This window comes from Lycorma delicatula, chromosome 5, assembly GCF_047948215.1.
Source record: "Lycorma delicatula isolate Av1 chromosome 5, ASM4794821v1, whole genome shotgun sequence".
NCBI lineage: Eukaryota > Metazoa > Arthropoda > Insecta > Hemiptera > Fulgoridae > Lycorma > Lycorma delicatula.
The window spans coordinates 62,569,171-62,595,172 of NC_134459.1; the positions used below are offsets into that span (position 1 = coordinate 62,569,171).

At 33.3% G+C, this 26,002-nt stretch overlaps 2 protein-coding genes and 1 long non-coding RNA gene across 5 annotated transcripts in view; 2 read left to right on the forward strand and 1 right to left on the reverse strand.

The window, feature by feature from the left end:
* Rfk (Riboflavin kinase) overlaps positions 1–14,169 on the forward strand; it is a 51,843-nt gene extending 37,674 nt beyond the window's left edge. Inside the window, exon 5 of one of the 3 annotated variants that reach the window (XM_075366257.1) lies at positions 13,861–14,169. In XM_075366257.1, coding sequence (XP_075222372.1) covers positions 13,861–13,871 — 11 coding nt within the window. In that variant the 3' untranslated portion in view covers positions 13,872–14,169. Of the gene's footprint in view, positions 1–6,834; positions 10,275–13,860 lie in introns of those variants that run through there. The other 2 variants (XM_075366255.1, XM_075366254.1) reach the window with 2 other exon arrangements.
* Positions 181–23,307, reverse strand: LOC142325015 (uncharacterized). Its single transcript, XR_012756470.1, has 4 exons — positions 23,271–23,307; positions 10,723–10,797; positions 3,444–3,605; positions 181–469 (listed from the first exon to the last, which is right to left on the reverse strand). It is a non-coding gene; the product is annotated as an uncharacterized LOC142325015 (long non-coding RNA).
* Positions 23,308–23,381: 74 nt separating this feature from the next.
* LOC142325013 (GPN-loop GTPase 1) lies at positions 23,382–25,368 on the forward strand. Its single transcript, XM_075366253.1, has one exon. It carries the CDS (start codon positions 24,005–24,007, stop codon positions 25,184–25,186), a length of 1,182 nt encoding a protein of 393 aa, XP_075222368.1. The 5' UTR covers positions 23,382–24,004; the 3' UTR covers positions 25,187–25,368.
* Positions 25,369–26,002: the final 634 nt, after the last annotated feature.

Consider the following 26,002-nt stretch of genomic DNA (forward strand, 5'->3'; position numbering starts at 1 on the left):
ATATTTTAATATTACTAAATAATAATAGGAATAAATTTTATTTTATTTTTAGAATTTTTAATTACAAAGTATGTTTAGAAAAAGTACAATTAGAAAAACTATTTTTTGGATTACCAAGGTTTCAGTGTATTAATTGTACATTAATTTCATTTGAATTCACAAAATTCTGTACTTATTTATTTTTTGATAAGCATTTAAAAAATCTTTAATCATTGTTTTGAATTATTATTATATTATTTATTTATTAATTGTATGTTTTTTTAACCCTTTTGCTAATTATTTGTAATGTTCTATTTTAAATCATATTATATTAAGTTACAGTTGTTTTAAATGAAACAAGTAAATACTTCTTAGCCATCAGCCTCCGTGGGATGACAGGTAGCTTCTTGGCCTTTCATCTGGAGGTCCCGGGTTCGAATCCCAGTCAGGCACGGCATTTTCACAAATGCTACAAATCATTCGTCTCATCCTGTGAAACAATACATAATGGTGGTCCTGGAGGTTAAAAAGAAAAGTGTAAATACTTCTGTTTATTGTTTACACCATTTATGTGACTGTATGCTATACTAGCTGGGTAAACCGGAGCACCATTGATGGGGATATTATTGCAATTTTTAAAAGAATTTCTGTCATATAAAACTTCATATTTGTTTTTAATTGGTTAGGCAAGCAAACATTTATAAGCAAAATTATTCCTCATTACAGCAATTTAAATGACTTCTTTTTTTTTCAATAAAATTTTTATTTAATTCTAAACTTATTTATCATTAGTCCTTTTTGTCCCATCTATATTAACTTATAATGTAATTCTAAAAATTATGATACATATTTTATTTATTACAGATTGTTTTGAACAAAGAAATTGAAAGTACTCAGTAGTATAGAACATTTATTTATTAATCAACGATTGTTTAGTTTTCAGACCATGAAACTTCATAGTTTAAACTTAAAAAATATAGTCTATGTATAATGTAATTTCAAAAAAGAATTTTCTGAAATTATTGAATAAATTAATTTAATTAAGCATTGCCGGCAAAAGTTATGTTAAATGGTAACTTAAATAATAATTATATTTATTCACCCAATTAGTCACTTTTCGGTTAGTCACAGTGTACCAATTGTTTCAATTACCTCAAATTTAAACATTATTGTTATGAATGACTACCACATTCTTAAAGACCTCATTCTGCCAATGAGCCCCAGCAACTCCCTCTAGCTCTCCAATATCCCAGAACAAAAAACCTTCTGCACCTCCAACTGGTCCATCACTGTCGTCTGAGTACCTTTCTCCGCTGTATCAGTGCCATATCCTTCAGCCTACAGACCACACTGACCAGCTCTCTGGCCTGGCCACAAAGTGTCTTGGCCAGGCCCTTCACCTTTATCTGAGTCATGTCACCCTCAGTAAGCAATATCAGGCTGTTAACAACCTCTAGTAATTTTTCGCAGCTATTCATGGCCACCTTTTTTTACCATATCCTGCAAAAATCTTCTTTATTTCATTACAGACCAATAGACTTAGTACATTGTCAATCCTTTAAAGTTTTCAATCGCTTACTGTAATTTCACATATAAAAAATGTATATATTTTCCCTTCTTATTGGCGTATTGTTCTTTTATATTGTCATAAAGCAAGCATTACATTCCATATAATCTTTTTGCTTTTATATTTGATAATCTCTTTTTTTAATTTTAAAAAAAATGATGTACATTAATTTGTTGCTTTACCCTTTTTCTCTCAAGTCTTTCTTATCTGTAATTAGCTATATGAAGAAGGAAGTCTTTAAAACACTTTTTTTTTTCTTTTTTTTTTAAGTTATGAGTCTTGTAAGTTATGTCAAACCACTTACAACATTTAGTAACTATTTAATAAAAAAACTTTTTTGTTTGTTTTAAATCTACTTTCAGTATTTTTCTTACTTATTTATTACCTCTCCCAACTTAATTGAAATTCTCTATTTTAGCACATTTTATTACTTCACTGTATTTTAAATAATACAGCAAAAGGGTTAATTTTGAATTTATTTTATAAAATTATGTATTTGTTTATTTATGTATATAGAATTTAGTTTTAATAATTTTAATTTTTACCATGATGAGTGAAATTGTAGAACTTAGGCAGCTTTATTTTATAAATATGAATTTTTTGTTCTACCTGGTTGTAGTTATGTATTTTATCTTTTAATTGAGTGTTGTGTAAAAATAATTATTTTATTACATATTTAAAAAAATTATTGTTATTTATTGCATTATTTACATTATTTTTAATGGTAGTTTTCTGATATAATGTTATGAAATTCTCATTCATCCTTCTGGAACTACTGTCTCTCAGAGATTTGCTAATAAATCTTGAAATTATTTGTGAATTTTTCCTCTCAGACTTGTTTTTTGCCATCAAGAAGCTGAATTATACCATGACAGGATTTTTATTTTACCACTCATAAACTTATCATTTGTAACATCTGAATATTTTAAAAGTTAAGAAAAAAGAAAAACCAAACATAAAAAAAAAAATGGTAGCAAAGAAGTACAATCTCTTCTCAGCAGCAACATTGGCATTCTTGAAAGCCAGAGGTGGAAAAACAATATCAATTAGATTTTATTAAAAAAAACTGATGATATGGTAGATTAGAACCCTGTTAATAATTAATAATGCTTAAATCTAATGTAAAAGTTGGAGAATGATCTGCAGAAAGCCCTTGCCGTGAACAACTTCTTACAAGTTTAAGTATGATGACTTCTAGGACTTATATTATTCTGCCCCATTATTTCTTAATATAAAAAATACCCCTATAAAAGCAAAATCTACTTAACCAGTCATTTCATCACCACTTATTCATAAATTTATGTTTATGTTCGTATTTGTATACATTGTTATAATTTTTCAATATGATCTAGTCAACTCTAGAAAAATAACAAAAATTCTAATAACAGTTATAAAAATAATGAATTAGAACACCTTGAAAAAATTGTATATTTACCATCCACCAAATTACTCATAAAAGTGTAAAGTTGTGGTTTACCTAAGATGGTTAGATTAAAAGACGGTTTTATAAATTTTTTTATGGGGGCGTTACCTCCTAGTACATACTTAAATCGTAAGTATCCATGATTTAAATTGAGTCATTCATTCTATAAATTTCATGAAATCAATTTGAAATTTTGTTAACTTGCATGATGGACAGAGGCAAATTGAATTACCCTGTTCAATTGTATATGAAATAAAATATATAACTTAATTTTTGTAATGAACCTTTTTTTTGATAAGTTTTATTGTTCTTTTATTTTTAATTGTATTGGTTATACATTTATATAAACAATTTATTTCTTATAATAATAAATAAAACAGTATATTTTGTATATTTTAAAAAAATGTAATATTTTTATATTTATTATTATTACCTAGTTTTTTAAGGTCTAAGTGTTAGTTGTATTATTTTTACCCAGTTAGAGTTTTCTGATCCTATAGTCTGAAAATCCTGAAAGTCTCATGGATGTGTATCAGTGTTTATTTTGCTTTACATCTAAGGAACAATCTAAGACAATCATGAAATGTGGTGTAGTACTTTTATATACGAGATGTGATCAAAAAGTATCCAACTTGGCTAAAAAAAAAAAAAACAGAACACTGAGTGATTCAAAGAAAGAGAATTTTGAAAATTGAATATGCTTGAGATAAAATTATATTAAATATATTTATTTATTTTTAACATCTAAATAGAAAAAGTAAGCCATTTTTTACTACATACACAAAATTTTTTTCTGATCACATCTTGCAGATGAACTCCATCTTTGCATAACATTCCTGAAGTCTCTTAGTGAAACTGTATGATTCACTGCAACATTCCAACAGGAATTTCAACAGTTGCTGTTCGGATCTTGCTTTTTAATTAAAGACTTCCAAAACCTGTTTTTATATTATTCTGCTCCTTTTAATTCCTAATATAAAATTTACCCCCATAAAAGTAAAATTTACGTAACAGTCATTTCATCATCATTAGCTTCTTCTGCTATAGCAGATTGACAACTATCCACTTTGCTTATAAGATGACTCCACAAGAAAAAAATCTTACACCAACAAATCAGCAAACCTTTGGAGGCTATGGAATGTCATCATTTCTTGAAGTTATACGATTGCCAAACAATTGACATACAGCAACCATCGATATTCATGCTGTGCAAGGTGTTGATCCATCTTGTTGAAATCAAGAGTTGCCAATAATTTGTGAAAATGTCTGTAGTTTTTGCACAACAAATACATCGCCATATTTCAGCATGGCAATTTATTTATCTAATATGACTGTAGTCATGAGGTCATCCTTGTTTTAAAAAAAAATAAAGGCCTATAACATATGGTTTGCTGATCATATGATGATACTGTACACCACATGGTAACCTTGTTGCTATGTAGCTATATAGGATTCTCTTGTCCATAAAAATAAAAATTTTTTTTATTAACATATCTGTTAACATAGAAATGGGATTTGTCCGACATTCAAAGTTTGTTGACAAAGCCATTGTGCTGATTTATCTTTACAACCATTTCTTCACAGAATTAATCGTTTGGTTTCAGTTCCTGGACAATCTGCAACTTGTACAGATAGTAAAGTAACCCTGCAATAGTATTCTTTGATGACTTAAATTATACAACTGCAAAGAGCAGAGACAGTACATTACAAATTGATCAGTGTGAACTTCTTATGACAGCAGTCTCAGTATTGTCTGGTGTATGAAAGGTCCAGATACCACCTGGATGTTTCTTTTATATTCCTCAATCTCTTTCTTCAAAATTATGCATTGATGTATTAATTGCATGTGCTGACTGTACACAATTGCGGTGTCCTAAATTAAACTGGTGGTTAAATTTTCTACGTGCAGCCTCTACACTTGTTATTTTTATAAAAAGCTTTGATGGCAAAAGCACATTGCATACTGTGCCAAGTATCCATAATAACAATATGACATGAGCTGGCTTCTAACATATTCAGTGCTAATACTTGCCGAAGGCTACCAACTCAAATTTAAAAATTTCCTGTTCCCTGAATCACCTGTAAACCTATTTAGTTCAATGATTTGTAGGCCTTTAGTTTCAAAGTAGGCCCTTAATGATGTAACACATTTACTTTCTTGTGTTAAAACAGTATGTCTTAGCCTAACAAAGAACAGTTATATAATACTCTTTATTGACAGTTTTCCTTGAGCAGCATATTCATTATGAACCATGCCTTGAAAACCAAAAATGACTGACATCATTGATCATATTGCTTCATGATTGCCTAAGAGAACTTTCTTCACCAGAGAACTTTTGCACAGAGTTTTCCAGTGGGAACTATGCCTTTGTATAAAGATCATAGCCAGGAGTCCATGTTTCATCTCTTGATTATTTTTTTTTTCTCTTAGAATCAGAATCACTGTTAGCATATTCCAGCACATGTTCATGAATGAGAAGCTTTGGGGCAAATTTTGTTATGCTCTCCATCCCGAGATCTTCCTTTAAAATTGTACTGAGCCAAATGAAATTTCTACGTCATATTCAAGCTCTCTAATTACTACTCAATGATCATTCATCACCATTTGTCTTGCTTGTTTTTTCAGGTTATTTTGCTACAGAAATCTAACAGAACCTTAATCACTTTCGACAGACTTCGACTATCTTGAAAACAGTAATACCACTCTTAATTTGTAACATCCATAGTTTGACCATCAAAAGCCGTTTGAATTTTCCTTATTGTTTCTACAATAAAGATTCTCTGTTCAACCTGTTCAGTTATTTTGAATGGTAACAAAAACACAACTAGCACCACACATTTTACTTCCATACCTTCAAAGCAGCGACTGGTTATCACAATAAAAAATAAGGTTGAATACATTTTGATCAACCTCAAATTAATAAGATAAGCAGATGTCACAGATATTTTCCAACGGAATTCAAACACATATCATAAAATTATAATCACAACTATTAAAAAACACAAAAAAAACAGATATTTTGGTATGGATAGTATGGAACATTCCATATACCAAAACATGTTATGGGCCGAGACACAGCTTTAGGTTTATATGACTACTCTTGATCTCATTCTTAATAACAAAACATAAACAATATGGTGCCAATAACAAACCATGTAAACACAAATTTTTATTTCCACCTAATGTATTCTTACATTTTGATCAACTGATTCTCAGGGTAATCTGAACAAATTTCTGGCAGGTCTGTACTTCCCCATCAGTTGGCAAGACCAGCACTGTATGTTTTAAATTAGGAAAATGGTAGTTTTGAAACATAATTTCTACTGTAACAGATTTAGAGATGCATACTGAATTATAATCCATGACTTAACTAATTTTTTGATAAGGACAGCTTTGAAACTCAACGCCTCAATTTATGAATTAAAAATAATTAGTACTTAATTTAAATTATGTTATAGTATGAATGAGAATATTAATGCTGCTTAGATTAGCTATTTTTGTTGAGAAAATTCATTTTTCAAAAACAAAATCGTTTCCTGAATTATTTAGAGATCCAGATGATTGGTTTGTTATTTATTAGTTTTTCATTAGTGATTTAGATCTGACAATTTAAGTTATCTTATTAGAATTAGTAAAGTATACAAGTATACTTGGGTATTTGAAATTATATAACATATTTTTATACAAATTGTTTTGATTCATTTTATTCCTAAAACACTGAGTGATAATATTGGACATTGTTCAATTTATTTATTTTTGAGAACTTTTTCTTGCACTACATTTTTTAAAATTGTCATATTTTATGTTATTGTATTAATAAATTATGAACTTTTATCTATTTTTCTATTTTTACTGTTGTTGAAGGTAACGATTTAAACAATAAAAAAGGGAGTTAATTTGGTATAATTGTAGAAGGATTACGAATAGTCACTTCATAGAATCAGGACATACATTTGAATTTAGACTTGTAATAATTGGATGACATAAAGTATTAAACTACTTAGTATGCCTCTTCACTGCCATAAACGTTATATAACATTTGCTGGTGGTGTTATTCAACTGTCTTGAGACATATAACTAACTGCATAATAAAAATATAAATGATTGTTATGTTTGCATTTTCATATAAAAATTGCACCAGTATTGTTGATATTCAAACTCATTTATTCTACAGATCTGAAATATAGTTTGTGTTCCATAACTTTTCTCTATTACAGAAAATTAGAGATTAATTATATTTAAAAACAAGATCCATTAAACTATTTTTCCAATGATCATTTTCAGTATGTTGCAGGTTTGTTAAAAATAAAATTAGCTCTTTAAAGATAAGAAAATTTTTGTGTACAGTTAAGCGTGTGTTAAAATAATAACTATACACAACATTTTATTTTAATTTAATAATGTGATGGAAAAGGATTTTGAAGAAAAAACTTCTGTTAAAATGTATATTAATTTTTTTGTTAGAAAAGAAAAAGAGGTATACGGTATGTTTAACATAAATGTTGCCATACAGTACAAACTCTTCTACGTATGTTATCTTTTCTTATGTCTTTTATTTTTTTATCATCTCAATTACCTATATTTTTTTGGAATGTACAGTCTCTGTTTTATGACACAAGAAGCATTAAAATAATATTAGTTATAATTACATCTATTGCAATGTGATTATGAAATGTATATATTTGCTTGTATAGATTACAATTTGATGTGTACCATAATTTAAAATAAAGAGATTGGAGCATAGAATAATTAAACTGTATATGATTTATCTTTGTACCCATAATATATATATTTAAGGGAATTATATATCCAAGAAATAGGTTGCATGATGAATAAAATAATAACTAATTATTTATTATTATTTTATTCATAATCAAATCCATAATTACAAGAAAATATTAATAAAATTCATGCAAAAATATTTTTTTAAAAATAGCTTTATGAATAAAATAATACCAGGAACTAATAGTTTTTTTTTAATTTTCTCCTTATTGAAAATCAAACAACGAAAAATGTTAGAAAATGAAAATATGTTAGTTGCATTAGATTATACATGCTGTGTATCTTTTTATTTTTATTTTTTCATTAAAATTAATGATTAGAATTTTATTACAGTTTTAATAAATTGGCTACTACTCAATTGAAGATCTTTTCCCAGCTCTTTTTGAAATTTTTCAATCTTATTACTGCTTGAGGTATTACTCAAGTTTGCATTTCTCAAATTTGTTGCTTATCTTTGGTTCCATTAGCATTCACTTCAAACAAACCCCATCAAAATTGAATTTAAAAAATATATATATATTTATATTAAGTAAATAAAAAATGTATTGAAAATTGAGCTGTTTTGTTTATTTATTACATGTGGTACATAGCTCTTTTCTTGTTAGAATTATTTGTTATGTATTTTTTTGTAATTTTATTTGTTATTACAGTTATTTTTTATTTGTTTTTAAAAGATGGAATTGTTTATTTATTATATTTATTTTGTATGATCTATATTATTGTATTATTTTATTTATCTATGTATGTTATGAAACTGGTTATAACAATTAAAATTAAGTTTTAATTTAATGATTCTGTTGTAGTTTTATCCACACACGTCTCATGTAAGTGGTGTTGTTTTACATGGTACTTATTTTAAAATGAGTGGAATGTATTATCAATTTTACTTCTACTAAATTGGTATTATTAATAATTTCAAATACATTTATTCTGTATGTGTAATAACAGTGGAACAGATGTTGAAAAACAGCACCAGAAAGATGTTATGATATTATTTATATGAGGGTTGTTTGAAAAGTTTTGAGCCTCTACATGAAGATGGCAGCACTTATCAACAAAATATAAGGAATACATTCATGCATGCATTGAAAGGTACTAACTAAAATTTCAGCCATTTTGGATGCTCAGTTGTTGTTTGATAATCATTTGAATAAATCACTGTAAGGGTTTTTGTGAAAATGGAAAAAATTGAATATCATGTCATGATTAAATATTTGCATTTGAAAGGCAATACGCTTACATAAATTAAAACTGAGTTGGATGCTGTTTACAGGGACTCTGTCCCATCATTTGCCATCATGAAAAGATGGGTAGCTGAATTTAAACATGGTCATACCAGCTTGGTTGATGGTGAGCATTTGGGAAGGCCAAAAACTGCAACCACCACCGATATCATCAAAAAAGTTCACCAAATTGTACTGGATGACTGACGAATTAAGGTTAGAGAGATAGCAGAGGCTATGGGCATATCAAAAGAATGTGTTTGTCATGAATTAACTGAAGAATTGTATATGCATAAACTATCTGCACGTTGGGTGCCAGGTTTGCTCAATTTGGACCAAAAATGCATTCAAATGAACATTTCCAAGGCCCTGCTGGAGAGTTTAAGCAAGACAAGTCAGATTTTTTACTTTCATTCATAACAGTAGATGAAACATGGATCCACCACTACACTACTGAGACGAAACAGCAGTCAAAACACTAGACTGCAAAGGGTGTACCTACTCCGATAAAGGCAAAGAGTGTTCCATCGGCGGGGAAAGTGATGGCAACTGCTTTTTAGGATAGTAACGGAATTTTGTATATCGATTACCTTCAGAAAGGTAAAACAGTAACACGACTGTATTACGTATCATTACTTGACAAGCTGAAGGCAGAAATTGCAAAAAACTATCACATTTGAAAAAGAATAAAGTGTTTTTCCATCCGAACAATGCACCTACTCATGATGGTCACCATGGCTAAAATTTATGAATTGCACTTTGAACTGGTTGACCACTCACTGTATTCACCAGATCTGGCACCAAGAGACATTTTCTTGTTTCCTAACCTTAAAGTTTGATTTGGAGGAAAAAGAGATTTTCATTGGATGAAGAGGTTATTGCATATGTAAACACCTACTTTGCGGAGAAAGACGCCAGCTACTATTTGGAAGGGTTAAAGAGGTTAGAGCATTGTTGGAAAAAGCGTATCGACTTGAAAGGAGACTGTTGAAAAATAAGACTATATTTGATAGCAAAATACGTCTTTGTATGTTAGGCTCAAAACTTTTAATGCAACCCTTGTATGTCACAAATCAAGTATGTGTTGTGTGAGTTTTCAACAAAAAGATTGTTATTTAAAAGACAAAGTTATTTTTTTTATAATAAGCTCTGAAGGAATTTATTGATGTTTTTTCTTGTACATGAGTATATTTGTTTTTTTATTTATTTGCTGTAACTTATTGATTGTGGGAAATATAATTTTTATTCAGTTCCCCCCTCTCCCTGTAAATATAAGTAAAACCGTGAAAGTATAAACAATTTGTTAATTTATTCAGCCTTCTAACTGTTATACCACCTTATCCATCCATACTTTGTCACTTATACACAGTACTTAACTTGATATAAATAACACATGATAAGACATTCACAAATTTAATGCATCTGATATGATCCAGACCACTATAAAATTGTTCAGTGTTTAATACAGAAGTTAATTAAATCAGAATCAAATAAAAAATTATATTTACTGAAGAAGAGTACAATATAAAAAATACTTATGAATACTTTATCAAAATATTTTAATATTTAGTGATGATGAGTTTATTTTGATTAGGATGAATTTTGGCTTTGAATAAGCTTACATAATAAAGTTGGACCTGATTAACCAAAATAAGCATAAAGTTTTTGACATTTTGAAAATTTCTTATATTTGTATTTAGTGAAATAAGTTGGATTAATATGAATTTGAAAAATTTATTAACAATACCATGAACATTCTTCAGACTGTTGTCTATTGCAGAAGCTGTCTCCTCTTATGCTGTTTATTCCAGAATTTGCCAACCTATAAAAGAAAAGGACATGTATGTTTCTAAAAAGTACAGATAACATGGAAAGCTTAACTAACTAATTGCTTATTCCAGTAGAGTACACAAAAATTTAAATTAAAAAACAATGATGAATCCTGCTTCTGAAAACATGTTATAAAAGGAGACAAAAAAAAATTATTTTTAATCACGATTAAAAATAATTTTTTTTTTCTAAGTAAAAGGATTACCAATTGAATTGACATCAAAGCTGCTACATTATAAGATATAAAGAAAGTAGGATTGATAAAACTTAATTCACAAAATTATAATGCTTAAATCACTTAGAACATTAATATATATTACACAGCAATTGTAAAGCAAGAGAGAAAAGGGGCTGTGTGGAGTTTGACAGCTCAGGCAGTGTTCCACATTCGAAACATAATGACATGCTTTATAAAATATATATTGAAAGTAATGTGTCACAGTAAAATGTTAATCATTCTAAACAGTCGGCTGCAACACATTGAAGATGTTGTTTTGCCATGGATATCTTCAGTGTGATGCTTAATATCTGTTTATGCTTCAATATACTCTGTAACTTCTGTGTAATTGTGCAGTCTGTTTGCACTTTTTGTGAGGCTGAATAAATAATCTTAATCAGCACCAGCTAATTATCTTATTCAAGATTATGAGTAATAGAAATCTAAGAGCCCTATTTAAATTTCTAAAAGCAGTTATTTTGTCATCTAAACTTTATATCATTTTGAAAGTTTTTGTTTTTTAACATTAGTTCAGGTAGGAGCACTATACATTCCTATTCTGGCTATCTAAGTTTTATTTTGTACGTACATGTATTTTAATTAAGTAAAAAAAATCAAGAAATAAATATTCTAAATCATTTATAGAAAAAATGTCTAATAGTTATGAAATATAAGGATATAATCTTAACAGCTAATGTTCATTCATTAATCTTATACAGTCTTATAAAGCACCAATTTACAACCATAAATAAGCATTTGTAGAGAAAAATAAATATTTATTTATCACTATCAGTTTTTTTATTGCAGAACTCAATTCTTTAAATTATTTGCCCTAGCCTTTTATACAGGGTAGGATTAAAAAGTAGTAGGACTGAATTAATTAAAATTTTTTATTGAACTAATCGGTACAAATCCTTAATAGAATTTGAAGCAGCACCCTTATACTTCGACAGAACGCGATTCCCATTGCGCATACGCCTTCTGGAACTCGCTTTCCGGGATCCCCTTCAGAGATGCCGTCACAGCTCCTTGGACGTCTTCTACGGAGCTGTATCGGTTTTCCTTGAGCTGAGGAAAGAAAAAAAAGTACGGCGGTACCAGATCTGGTCTGGGGGGGGGGAGGAAATCCTGTGCTTGCACAGAAACTCCCTCAGCAGCAGCGCCGTGTGGCCGACGCGTTGTCGTGGTAAAGCTTCCAAGAATCAGCGATGTCTGGCCGCACGCGGAGGATGCGTTTGCGCAACCTGCTAAGCACGTTCAAGTAAATACTGGCATTCACAGTCTGTCCAGGGGTACAAACTTTGGCCACATTTTCATCAGTCCTTGAAGTTGACGGGCGCCCGGTGCGTTGGTCGTCTTTGACGAGCTCCCGCCCCTCACGGAATAGCTTATGCCAGTCGAACACTGTTGAGCGGCTCATGGCAGCATCCTCGTAGGCGTCCTTAATCATTCCGAGGGTCTCCGTCGCGGTTTTCCCGAGTTTGACACAGAATTTAATGGCGTAGCGCTGCTCGAGATTTTTATCCATCTCTGATCGCGACGACACTGCTTAACTGAGGTTCACGGAAATCAAGGCGTTTACTCTGCTTGTCCGCAGGCGACTGGAAAAATATTGGTTTCTTCGGAAGGCTCCCCCACTACCACACTCAGGTGGTCCGACCCTCCCTCCACCGCTCCGATCGCGCTATAGAAATTCAGCCATACCACTTTTTGATCCACCTGTAGCTCTGAGATATATATGTCCCTTTAATTCATGCATTTGGGAATAATAACAGTTTTAGAGTTTTTCTTAGAAAATTTTACTTTAATTAAACAACCAAACACTGTGATGGAATAGAGTGCATATATCTGTTGTAAAACTGCATGATTGGATTTTTGTGGACTCAATATGTTAATATACAATGACAATTTAGGTTCAGTTAAGAAAGCTTTATTTTTTTTTTAGTGAAGAAAGCAATATGAATGAAACAACTTCACTCCTTACTTTTCTGGTACATTAGTACCAGAAAATTATGTTAAAATCTGATGTAAAACATCCTTGTAGTTGCAAAATTACAATTGTAAAGGTTTTTAATATAACCTTATGTATGTTATTCTCATATGGTTTTGGGAACTTCAATGTAGTTTCTTTCTGTTACTATCTATGCTCACAAACGCAATCCATTCAGAGTGCATTTTTAGATTGGTTACATATTTCACTTCTCTTTCTGTTTTTTTTTCTTCTAACCTCAAATGTATAGTTCTAGCTTTAGCTAAGCAGTTGTAAAGCAAAAATTTTCAGACCTTAAAGTTATATAACTTAAACTTTAAGAAGAAACCCCTAGTGTTAAGATTTATTTTAAGCACTTGTTTGGTAAGAAAGTCATCCTCTTTAAGAATACCTCATTGAAAGAAATTATGAACAAAGAATTTTTAGGTACAAATATTTTAGTAAAAATAAAATATTTAATAAATATTTTAGTATATTTAGTTTTTGCATCTGTACCTTTAGTATAAATCCAACAGAGATTTTGATGCAATCATGAAAGCCGATTGAAAAGAATATAAAAGGCTTAAGGAATACAAAACAACTTTGGTGACTTATTAAAATCTAAACTACTACTGTAAATAACATGTTATAATACATATTTAAAAATTATTTTAAATATGTACTATAACATACATTTAAAAATTGTAGTCTTTTTTTAGTGTTTAACTTCATTTTATTTTTGTAAATTTATTTCTGGATTATTGCAAATTTTAAATGAAAAAATTAAATAATTTCTCTTTATAAATAACATTATTTATGATTAAGTGTTTTGGCAAAAGAAATTAGTATTTTTGTTTTTATTTGTTTAGATTTACCCTGAATGTTGGAAATTAATCGGTGACATTGAACGACCCAACTGTGTATCTAAAAGGACCATACATATATTGAAGTGGAAATATTTATTGAGTGGATAAGGTTATTTTCACTTGAACCATTAGGTTGTTAAATGACAGCTAAAGATATGAAACAAAAGTACAATAATACAAGAAACAAACGTTGTCAAACAAATCATAATCATATTAAAAGAAAGAGAGTACGAAATTGTTTATAAATAATGCTAAATTTATTTCTTTATAAATGACAACATTTTATATTAAATTAATATAACAATATTTTACAAATAATGTCCTTTTTTATTAAAAACTGTTAAGCAGTTACATGCCAACAAACAATTGTAGCTGCTTTTTTTTATTTTTTGAAGATAAACGTTGTACATGTGAAAGGGACACTAGTACTTATGGAAGGCAATACATTGTCACAGTAGGCACACAAAACATACATGATCAAACATATAAAAATATCCACAGTATAAAAACTAAACTCTTTCAAATGTTCAGTGTTCTAAATTGTACAAAAATACAGAAAACTGTGCATTCCCATTTGCCAACCACCTCATAATAAATCCAGATCCACCAACTCTTAACTATAACCCTAATGTTCAGACAGTTATTCATAACGTATTTGAATATTATGGATTACATATCAGTACTTGTATATTAGTTAATTTTTTTCTTTACAAATGCATAAAGTCTCATTATTGATTATTAAATATTGAACTGATAAAAATTCCAAGTCTAATAAATTTGTCTACTACTAGATATATTTCTTTATAATTGAAACGTATCTTCAAAGAAAAAGCTGCCATCAATAACATCAGCTGACACAGAGTAAAATGTACCATCAACTAAATCATCATTTGGTGTTCTGTCTGACAGGTTCTTTATGCCACTCCTGTCTCATCCATCCACCCCTGTCCTAAGCCTTCTCCCCCATCCTCTTGTAGTTTCCAATCTTCATCTTATCTATTAATTTCATCCTTTTTCTTCCTTGCTTCCTTTCTCCTTGTTTTTACTGACCCTTGCAGTGCAGTTGTTAAGATTCCATTCCTTAGACATAACCTAACCAGTTTCCTTCTGGAAACTGGTTTCCGTCTCCCCGAAGGGGAGTCTTATTCTTTAAGACTGGGGGTTGGCATCCCCACGGGCCTAGCTTCTGCAGCTTTTCTCCCCACTACACACTTAGCTGCAGAATACTTTTCACTATACATGTATGCTACACCAGGTACACTACATGAATTACAACATATACATTTACTCGACTACACAACAACATCCAACACAGTTTTCTCTTTCACTTACACTTGATGGTGTTCGACACCGTATGAAATGCAACCGTAACAAGGTAGGAACTATTGTGCCGATCGGTGAATGGCTCTACGTAGTGAGTCTCGAACAATGTCCTCTGGGCACCAGAGCAAACCCAGTTGTATTTAGCTCTAGCTCCAGTACGCGTGCGCTCTGCTGGAGTGGTCTATTGTATCGCCGGTTCTCGTGGGACCAAAATTTCAGTTCATACACCCAATTCTATGATGGTTGGTGGTCCATCTGAAAAATCCACCACTTTAAGTCTGGTGAAAAGGCCTCGGTCAGCTTCGTCTGACGAGGATAATTTTGCTACAGCCAATGAAGATGGTGTTCGGTGCAAGAATGTCCACTTTGTTGTTGTTAAGAATAATCAGGAGGGTGGCTCCCTTCAAAAGGTCTCGCCTTTCTTGATTAGTAAATGCATCACAGGATGTATTGGTTCTCCGAAGAACATTAAAAAAATTACGTGATGGGACAATTCTGGTGGAGACATATAACGATGAGCAGAGTCGGTCTTTGTTGCGTCTGACCAATATGGGCGGCATAATCGTAAGTACGGCATGCCACAGGACCCTGAATACCAGCCGAGGAGTGATTTTTTGTCGTGACCATCTAGAAATGAATATGAGGGAAATGGCTGATGAACTTAGTACTCAGGGTGTTGTAGAGGTGAAACGTATGATGAGACGGCAGAACGGAACAGAAGAACCGACGCCGTCCCTTATACTGACGTTCGGTCTTCCTGTTCCTCCAGAGAGGATTAGAGTGGGTTACCTCTCCGTTCGGGTACGCCAGTTCATTCCCAACCCACGGCGGTGTTTCAGGTGCCAAAGGTGCGGTCACACTACAACATCTTGCTCGAGGTCGGAGATCTGTGCTCGATGTGCTACCGAAGACCACAGTGACGCTAACTGCGAGGAAAGAGAAAGATGTGTGAACTGCAATGGTTTGCATACGGCTCGCTCCCGGGATTGCCCAACCTTTAAGGAAGAGAAGGCGATTCTCAAGATCTGTACTGAGCAGAAACTATCTTTCCCGGCTGCACGCAGGGAGTACAGGAAGATAGTTAACTCACGTAATCTCTTTCAACCTGATGTGTCCTTCGCCACTGCTACGTCAAAACAGACTGCTACACCTGTTCATGCTCCACAGTGCTGCACATAACTTAAGAAGCGCGTTCAGATGCTTTCCGATCAGGTTACTTCGCTTACGGCCACTATTTCCGGGCTGACGAGGATGAGTGAAAAGTCCTGCGTCTCAATAACGGAATCCAGCAGTGTGGTCCGTACAAACGTTCCTACTCCCTAAGTGCTGCCGACAGCCACTATTTCCGGGCTGACAAGGGTGAGTGAAAAGTCCTGTGTCGCAGTAACTGAATCCAACCGTGTGGTTCATAAAAAAGTTCCTGCTCCTAACGTGCTGCCGGTACGGGCAGAGTCTACCACAGACGGCGGTAAGCCGACTAACAAGGTCCCCACGAAAGTGACCCGCATGGCCATCCCCTCTGGGATGTCAGTAGCGACATCCCGTTCTCATAAATCTCCTACACCGTCACCCCATATAATGGAGGATATGGTTGAAGAACCTCCCGACCCAAAAGCGTCAGAGTTATCTAAGGTGAAGAACACAAAAAAGAAAAATAGAATCATAACTGAATTCTATATGGTTTCCTGAATATATTATTTATTATATTTATTTTTTTTTACTTTATTTTAATTTTATGAACATTATTCAGTGAAATGTTCGGGGTGTACGGCCCCGCATTGCACATATTGGAGTACTGGCGCAGCTGCATGATCCGATTGTCATGTGTTTCCAGAAAAAAAACTCATCGTCTGCGACATGACCCAATCGCACTCAGGGGATACTTTTGTGAGAGATTCGACTGTGTGGTGGAGTGGCTATTTTCATGAGAGATGAGGTATCAGCTACAAGAATTCGACTGACCACTCTCGTTTCTGCTGTTGCAATGAAGATCTCTGTCCCCTTCAAGTTGCATATCTGCAATCTATATCTCTCGCCGAACACTGAGTTCATTGCTCTGGATATTTCAGACCTCCTCGCACAAATACCATCTCCATCATTAATAGTGGGAGACTTCAATCCCCACCATGTTTCTTGGGGCTAGACTTTCTGCTCCACTCGGGGAACTATAGTACACGATGTGAGACAGGACTTGGACCTTTGTTTGCTGAATGATGGGTTTCATACATTCATGTGGTATGTACATTCATTTACACACATTCTGGTACTGTGTCTAATATCGATCTCCCCATGTGCTCGCCGGCTTTACTCCCTCGTTTTGATTGGTCTGTTAGTGATGATTTTCATGGCAGCGACCATAAACGAATTGTTGTTCGTTTCGGTGTGGACCATGAGTTTCGGAGAAGGCCACGGAGGTGGATTGTCGAAAAGGCGAATTGGGATGGATATCGTATGGCCTTCCAATCGCAGTGTGACGTCGGTGCGGACATCCATGAGCAACTTTCCTCTTTTACGTCCAAAATACTTGAAACAGCAAGCAGATATGTCCCACAAACATCGGGTAATCCTAAACGTCCTTCCGTTCCGTGGTGGAATGATGATTGTAAGTGTGCTATTCAGAATCGACGGCGAGCACTACGCAAATCAATAATAGACCTACAACTGAACATCTAGATATGTACCGCAGGGCTAGGGCAGTGAGTCGTCGGGTCTTCTTGACCGCTAAGAGGAATTCATGGACGAAGTATGTGAACTCCATCTCACGTACTACTCCCACGTCTACTGTGTGGAGAAAAATCCATGCAATTTTCAGGTTGCCAGGGCAATTTATTCTCGATCTCGTCGATGAGGTGGAACTCCTTACGTCATCTTCGGCTGTAGCAAATAATTCAGCGAAATCTTTCCGTTCGGTGTCTCTCACCTCGTCATATAGTAACGACTTTTAGAGGTACAAAGTTCGGATGGAAGTATTGGGGTTGAATATTGGTGTTTCGGATGGTGAATTGAACACTCCATTCTAAACAATTGTTGCACGCACTTAGGAACTCTCGTGACACTTCCTCTGGACCAGATAACGTTCGCCTTTGTATGCTTTCGCACCTTCCTGACTCAGCACTACAACATCTTTTGAGTATTTACAATGATTTATTCTCCGGACAAGTCTTTCCGCCCGACTGGTCGGAGGCATTTATTATACCAGTACTAAAGCCTGGCAAAGAGAAAACCGATCCCTTAAGCTACCGCCCTATTTCTTTAACAAGCGTGTTGTGTAAAGTAATGGAGAGGATGGTGAATCGCAGGCTTGCGTGGTACTTAGAGAAACATGGCTTTCTTTCTTCGGAACAGTGTGGTTTCCAACTGGGAGATCTTCCATTGACCATTTGGTGTCGATGGAGACAGCCATACAAAACCCCTTCCTGAACCGCCGACACCTCGTTGCTATCTTTTTCGATATAAAAAAGGCGTCCGACACGGCCTGGCGACGTGACATTATTAACACCCTTAGGTGTTTTAGGAGGTGGGGATCACTGGCAACAGCTTGCTTTATCCGGGGATTCTTGAATCACCGGACGTTTCGTGTTCGTGTAGACGATTCACTTTCAGACAATGTCGTCTCAGAAAATGGGGTACCGCAAGGTAGTGTATTAAGTGCCACCTTGTTTTCTGTGGCCATAAACAGCATTACCAACTGTTTACAGGCTCCTGTCTCTTGTTGTCTTTTCGTTAATGATTTTGTTATTTACGTTGCGAGCCGCTCTACACCCACTGCAGAGCGACTGATGCATAACACTATATTTCGCCTTGAGGCTTGGTCAGGGACTACTGGTTTCACATTTTCACCCGACAAGACGAAATGTGTAGTCTTTTCTCGGCTACGGAACCCTTCTAATCCGCGGGTTTTTCTGAACAGGGAGCTTATTGCTGTCTCTACTTACGTCAGGTTTCTGGGTTTGCTTTTTGATAGCCGTCTTACTTGGGTCACACATATGAGGGATTTGAGGACAAAGTGTTCCAAACTTTTGGATATGATGCAGGTCCTAAGTAACACCAACTGGGGGGACAATCGGTCGTGTATCTTAGGTTTTTACTACTCCCTTGTTCGTTCCCGTTTGGATTATGGTTGTGTCGTCTATTCTTGCCACGGGTGCGTTTAGATCGAGTCCTATCGCAAGCTTACTTGTAGACAGTGGCGAGCCATCACTTTGGGATAGACGAGACCAACTTTTGTTAAATTATTTTGCCCGTCTCAGCGGACAGCCGAATCACCCAGCTTTTGACCCAGTTCTTAAGAATCCTAATTTGAGGAAGTATGAGGACCGTCCACGTTGTACTGCGCCTGTGGGTGTCCGTACACGACGTCTGCTGCAGCGTGTGAATGTTGGCACTCCCTCGTTCTTTCCATCATGTCCGTGTTCGAATCCTCCGTGGAGAATAAACCATGTAAATTTTACGTTTGATCTTACAACGTATGATAAACAATCAACGCCACCTATTGTTTACCAGCAGGTGTTCCAGTTTCTCCTCACCAAGTCGAACCCAGACGTGGTGGTATACACTGATCGGTCGAAGCATGACTGTAACGTTGGTTGTGCTTTTGTTTTCAATGAACAGACTTATATGTTTGGCCTACCCGGTGTTACGAGTGTGTTCACCGCGGAACTACACGCTGTGGATAGGGCTCTAAGTATCGTTGGCCCTAAATATAGGAACGTTCTTATTTTCAGTGACTCGTACAGTGCTCTCCAGACGTTGGAAAACCTTTATTCCGGACATCCTGTCGTCATTGGCATTTATGATAAAATCGCTGAGTTAGAAAAACGAAACAAGGGGGTAGGTTTTTGCTGGATCCCTAGCCACGTTGGGATTCTTGGTAATGAGAGAGCAGATTCTGCTGCGAAAGATGCGTGTATTCAGCCTCCTTTCACCACCCGAGTTACTACCGTTGATTTTATTAATCATATAAAACAATCACTGCGAGCAAGGTGGCAAAGTGGCTGGACGGCTGCCGTCGATAGTAAACTTCGACGGATTAAAGACTCAGTGTTGCCGTGGGGCTCCTCTTGCAGGAACTCTCGTCGTGAGGAAGTGGTCCTCTGCCGGTTACGGTTGGGGCATACGAGGATCATACACGAATATCTAATGTCAGGAGGAGACCCACCCCTGTGCACACGATGCAGCTGCCGCATGACTGTGCACCACATTCTCGTGGACTGCGTATGTTATGCGGCGTTGCGTCGTCAATTTAATATACCCAGCAGCATTCGTGATGTCTGGGGCAACGATGGCAGGGTTTTGGAACGAATGTTTCTCTTTTTGCATAGTACTGGGTTACTGCAAAGGATTTAATATACTTATATATGTTTTCTGTAAAGAGAGTTTTTTAATAATTTTAACCTTTATTTTTCGATTTGATTTTTTAGTTCTATGTGTTTAATTGTACTATCCGGTGTGGGATTTTTGCACAACCCATCAGAGTTAGGTTAGTTTTTATACTTTCTTTATTCTATTATTTTATCAACTTTGTCTGTGATATTAGTTTTGGGTTTTATTTTGCCTTCTTCGCTTGTTTTAGTAAATTTTTATTATATGATTAATATTATGTTTACACCTTGTATAGCTTATTATTTTTGAGTTATATTACCCTTTTAATAATAACTGCCGGGCGATGATGAACGCCTAAGCGTTTTTCGCCCACAAACAATAAAAAAAAAAAATTTCCTTCTCCTTTTGTACTTCCTGCATAATTGCTCTTTTCTTTAATCCTTGTTCATTACTTCTTCATTACTGATTTTGTCCGACAATCTTGCTTCCTCCATATCCATATCTCAAAAGCCTCAGTCCAGCCCCTCCAAAGAGAGAGACTGAGGAAAGTGCCTCATAGTCCATGCTTCACTTCCATACAAGATACTTCATACAAGATTCCATACAAGATACTTCATACATAGCATTTGACTATGCATTGACTTAACAAGCATTTGAGTTAACTTTGCATTTAAAGTCCAGACTTTTGCGACATAGTAATTTCCTGTTCTTACTGAAGGCTTTCTCTGCTAATTCTGTCCTACCTTTTATTTCCATTGCATTCTTTCAGTCCTCTGTCGCCACAGTTCCCAAATAAATTTAATTTGTTAATTCTTTTATTCCTTCACTTGTTCTTACCACTAAATTTTCTCTATTGTTTACTTTCATTACTTTAGTTTCCTATATTTATTTTCATCCCTCTTTCCAGGACTATTAACACTCTGAAGCCATCAGCTTGAATTACCATATCATCAAGAAACTATAATCTAGGCTAATAGAGTCTGAATACTATACTGAAGTGTCTGTTCTCCATATTTGGATGCCTGTTCAGAGTAATGTTTGTTCTTTATGTTAAGAGTGGCTGTAAGCATTATCTGTTCCCAATGTTAGAGGTACTTATTTAAAAGTGGAAGGTAATATAATACCACTATCCAATGATTCTCCTAGTTCTGTCATCATGGCATAGTCTTCTGTTATCTGTTTCAGATGTAAAACTGTTTCCTATCTGGAAATGTTGATGATTACTGTTAGGAAAGGGTCAACAATATTAATTTAATGTTTTTACTTCCAAATTAAGAGATGATGTTCGTAACAAACAAGTTTACATAATGATTATGATGGTAGCCTTCTAGTATATTAGTAGTTGTATAAATTGTTTTGACTACAAATTACTTGACTATACTTTATCAATAAAAAGATTAAATCTACATTGTAATTAAAAGTCAGTTGTTTTACCATTTTCTTTACAGGTAGAAAATATATTTGTGCTCCATTGTGAGGAAAATAGGTCCTAAATTAACTAAGTAATTTTTACAAAAGAACATAAATGTGAGAAATGTAAACTGTCTATTTTACTTTTATCTTTAAATTGAAATGTTTGACAATATTCCTGAAAAAAATAATTTGTTGCATTCTTAGCTTAAATTGCCTTTACATATACAGAAAATAGATTGTACTCAAAAAGAAGCTGATGTTATCTGTGGCCTTTATTTATATCTGTTGTCTCTTTTTCAAGGAAGGAGAAAAATTTTAATTATTAATGATAAATTAAATCAAATTTATTCTAATATACAATTAATTTTTAAACCCATGTTATAATGAAATAGTTGAACAATGTAATGGGATATACTGTGTGGGAGGAGAAAACTCTTAAGACTTTGTAAAAACAGTAATGATGCAAATTCCAAAGAAAACTGCTGTCAGAAAATACATAGAACATAGAATAATATGTTTAATAGCCGACGCAGGTAGAATATTGTTGAGTCCTAAAGTGGAGTTTGACAAGAATAATGAATGAAAATGCAGGAGAGGAACAGTTTAGCTTTAGGAAAGAAAAAGAAAACTACTGAAATGCATTTTCAGGTTGATGATAGACCCACTGGGTTGGTTTAGTGGTGAACTCGCCATCACAAATCAGCTGATTTTGAAGTTGAGAGTTCTAAGGTTCAAATTTTAATAAAGGCTTTTGTATGAATTTGAATACTAGATTGTGGATACCAGTGTTCTTTGGGTTTCAATTAACCACACTCTCAGGAATGGTTGACCTGCAACTGTACAAGACTACACTTCATTTACATTCATACATATCTTCCTACAGTGGTTCCACAGGCTAAACAGAAAAAGAGAGAAAGGTTGATTGCGGATATTTTGAACAGTCTATGTAATGTAAGAATAACCTATGCTGTTTAATTTGGTTTTAGAAGTTCATTTGTTTTGGCAATTTTATCCAGTAATAGAAGGCTGTTCATTTTAGTCTAAAATTTTAATTCAGTATTTTCCATATTGGTACATATTTATGCATTAAAGATTATATTATTTTCTTGCACAAATATTTATTTTTTATTCACTTTACTTACATCAATTTTTTTCAGAATTAAATTCTATATCAATTTAACCAATAAGTTTTATATTTGTTTATTGACAACCAAGTTATTTTATGCCAAAGCTAAAGAACTGTGATTTTCAACTCGTAGAAAATAATGTGGATACAGTTCTGGGGCCAATTTTTAAAAAATTTTCAAGGAAAAAACCATAAGAAACCACTAAATTCACCGCTTATTTTACCTTACCAGAATTTCAGTAGGGCGTCATATCAGCTGAGGAGCAGAAACAGGGGCGAAGTTTTTCACTAGCCGTGACTCGCTAAAGAAGCGTTTATATGAACTTTTTTCATTATTTTTATAAGAGAAATACGCCTATGAAGTTTGGCAGAATCCTCCTGAACATCTGTATTAAAAATAACAAAGAATACTTTACACCGAATAAAGGTAAAAAATTAAATGCTTGAAGCTATACATTTAGAGTAAACAAAGAAGTTTAGAAATGCAGTTTAATTACATAAATTGCGGTGAAGGGGAATGTAAACACGATAATAAACTACTCATTTATGAATTATGTTCACACATTAAAAGTTATTTATCACTATGATGATGCTACTTGTCGAATAATTAATCATTTTTAGGCAAGAAGATATCAACACCTATAGAGGTCGATAGTATTGAGTTATAGATGAGAGTGGTAGGAAGGAAAGAAGACTGTGACTTATAGCGATTTCTAAATATTAAACCGTATGTAAATAGTTATACAGTGTAAAAAAATATTTATAGAGTGTAAAGAAATTTCATAATTGATTGTAACTTTTTAAAGAATCACTTAATTTCGTCTATGATAATGGCGGATGTTTAGAATTGCTGTAAATGATTGTTGAGGTTAGTTTAACTTAACCTCTCGGTGAAGTGAAATTATAGGTAGACGAATGAAATTTTGCTTCCCTGTAAACGAGCTATTGTTAAATTAACTCAAAATGGAAACAGAAAGTGAAAAGTGCAGTAAAATCGATAGTAGTGAAAACTGTTCTGGTGAATTTTCGGATGGTGATTTTCGGAAACAACCTGTGTGTTTGTTAATTCTTGGTATGGCAGGATCCGGAAAAACCACATTCGTTAAAAGATTAACTACCGATTTATATAGTAAGAACAATATACCTTATGTAATTAATTTAGATCCAGCGTGTATGGAAGTACCTTATCCTGTGAATATTGATATACGGGATACAGTAAAATACAAAGAAGTGATGAAACAGTATGGACTTGGACCAAATGGAGGTATTGTTACGTCTCTAAATTTATTTTCTACCAAATTTGATCAGGTTTTACAACTTCTAATGAAATCATATGAAAAACATGAATTATGCGTATTAGATACGCCTGGTCAAATAGAGGTATTTACATGGTCTGCATCTGGAAATATAATTACGGAGTCTTTAGCTTCTACTTTTCCAACTGTTGTTGTTTATGTCATGGATACTGTACGTAGTGTCAATCCTGTAACATTTATGTCAAATATGCTTTATGCATGTTCAATTCTATATAAAACAAAGCTTCCTTTTATAGTGGTTATGAATAAAATTGATGTTGTTCAGCATAGTTATGCTGTAGAGTGGATGAATGATTTTGAAGCATTTCAAGAAGCACTTGAAGCTGAGACATCCTATATCTCAAATTTAACTAGGTCTATGTCCTTAGCATTAGATGAATTTTATTCTGGATTAAAAAATGTTGGTGTATCAGCACTTACTGGAGAAGGTATACAAGAATTTCTTAAGCTAGTTGATGAAGCTGCTGTTGAATATGAAAAAGATTACAGAGTTGAATGGGAGCATTTAAGAAAAGGAAAAATGGAATCTACTTCTAAAGAAAAGAATAAAAGGTTGGAAGAGGTTGTCAAGGAGAGAGGTACAGGTGAAGTCGTGTCTTTAATTAATAAAGTTGGTGGTGGTAAAGAAATAAGTGATATATATTTAAAACATCCTGCTAATGAAAGTTCTGATGATAGTGAGGGTGAAGAAAATGTTCCACATATTTCATCCAATGAAGAAGAAGAAATGAAAGAAAGTGAAAGTTTTCATAATTTTTTACAAAAACACAAAAAACATATGGAAACTAAACAGAAGTCATTCAGTGAAATGAAATCTAGTGGTAGCTAAAGTAGCATTTTTTATTAATTTCAGAGTTTTAAAATATATGTATATCAGTACAATTTTGTTTACTTTTACTGAATTTGGATTAAATTATTTCATATAATTTTCTGTTTACATTTTACTACTTAATCTTAACATTTTTATTTACATTAGTTATGGCAATAAAATTAACAAGTTTGTTTTGATGATATATATGTTTTACTGTAATAACCTTGACTAATTAACACGTAATTTTTTAAATATTTATTTAATAAATTCAGTAATAATTGAAATTATTTATTATTTAAATAATCAAAACACTCCTGTTATTAGAAAGTAGTCCGATTGACTACTTTGTTTTTAAATAAAGCTGTAGCTGCGGTGGCGTTAATACCTAAGTACCAAATTCTCAAATATGTCGTGTAATAGAAATTTAGCAGTCAGAACTCTAAATGACAACCAAATTACTAATTAGTTTTGAAGAATCAGCATATGTATCACACAAGTAAACATAAACACATTTATTGAAAATCGCAAACAAATATAAAAGGTCATACAATAAACTTACAAAACTTGAACTTATCTACACAAAAACCTAGTAGTAGACAAATTAAATTCCCATTAAATACTATATTGGCAAATGCCCATTCACTAACCTTACCTTGCTCCCAAGGATCTCTGACCTCTAAAAAACCAAAAAATGAAATGTGATATTAAAGCATTCCTTTTCAAAATGTCTTTCCCCCCAAGGTTCTCTAGATTGCTTTAATTATATATTGAAATACTGGAATAGTTAACTAGAGACCAGCATTTTTTTTTGCTTTATATCACCACATAAGCTTG

Excerpts from the sequence above, each read along its gene's own strand:
- LOC142325013 (XM_075366253.1), top strand. The coding sequence starts at position 24,005 with ATGGAAACAGAAAGTGAAAAGTGCAGTAAAATCGATAGTAGTGAAAAC.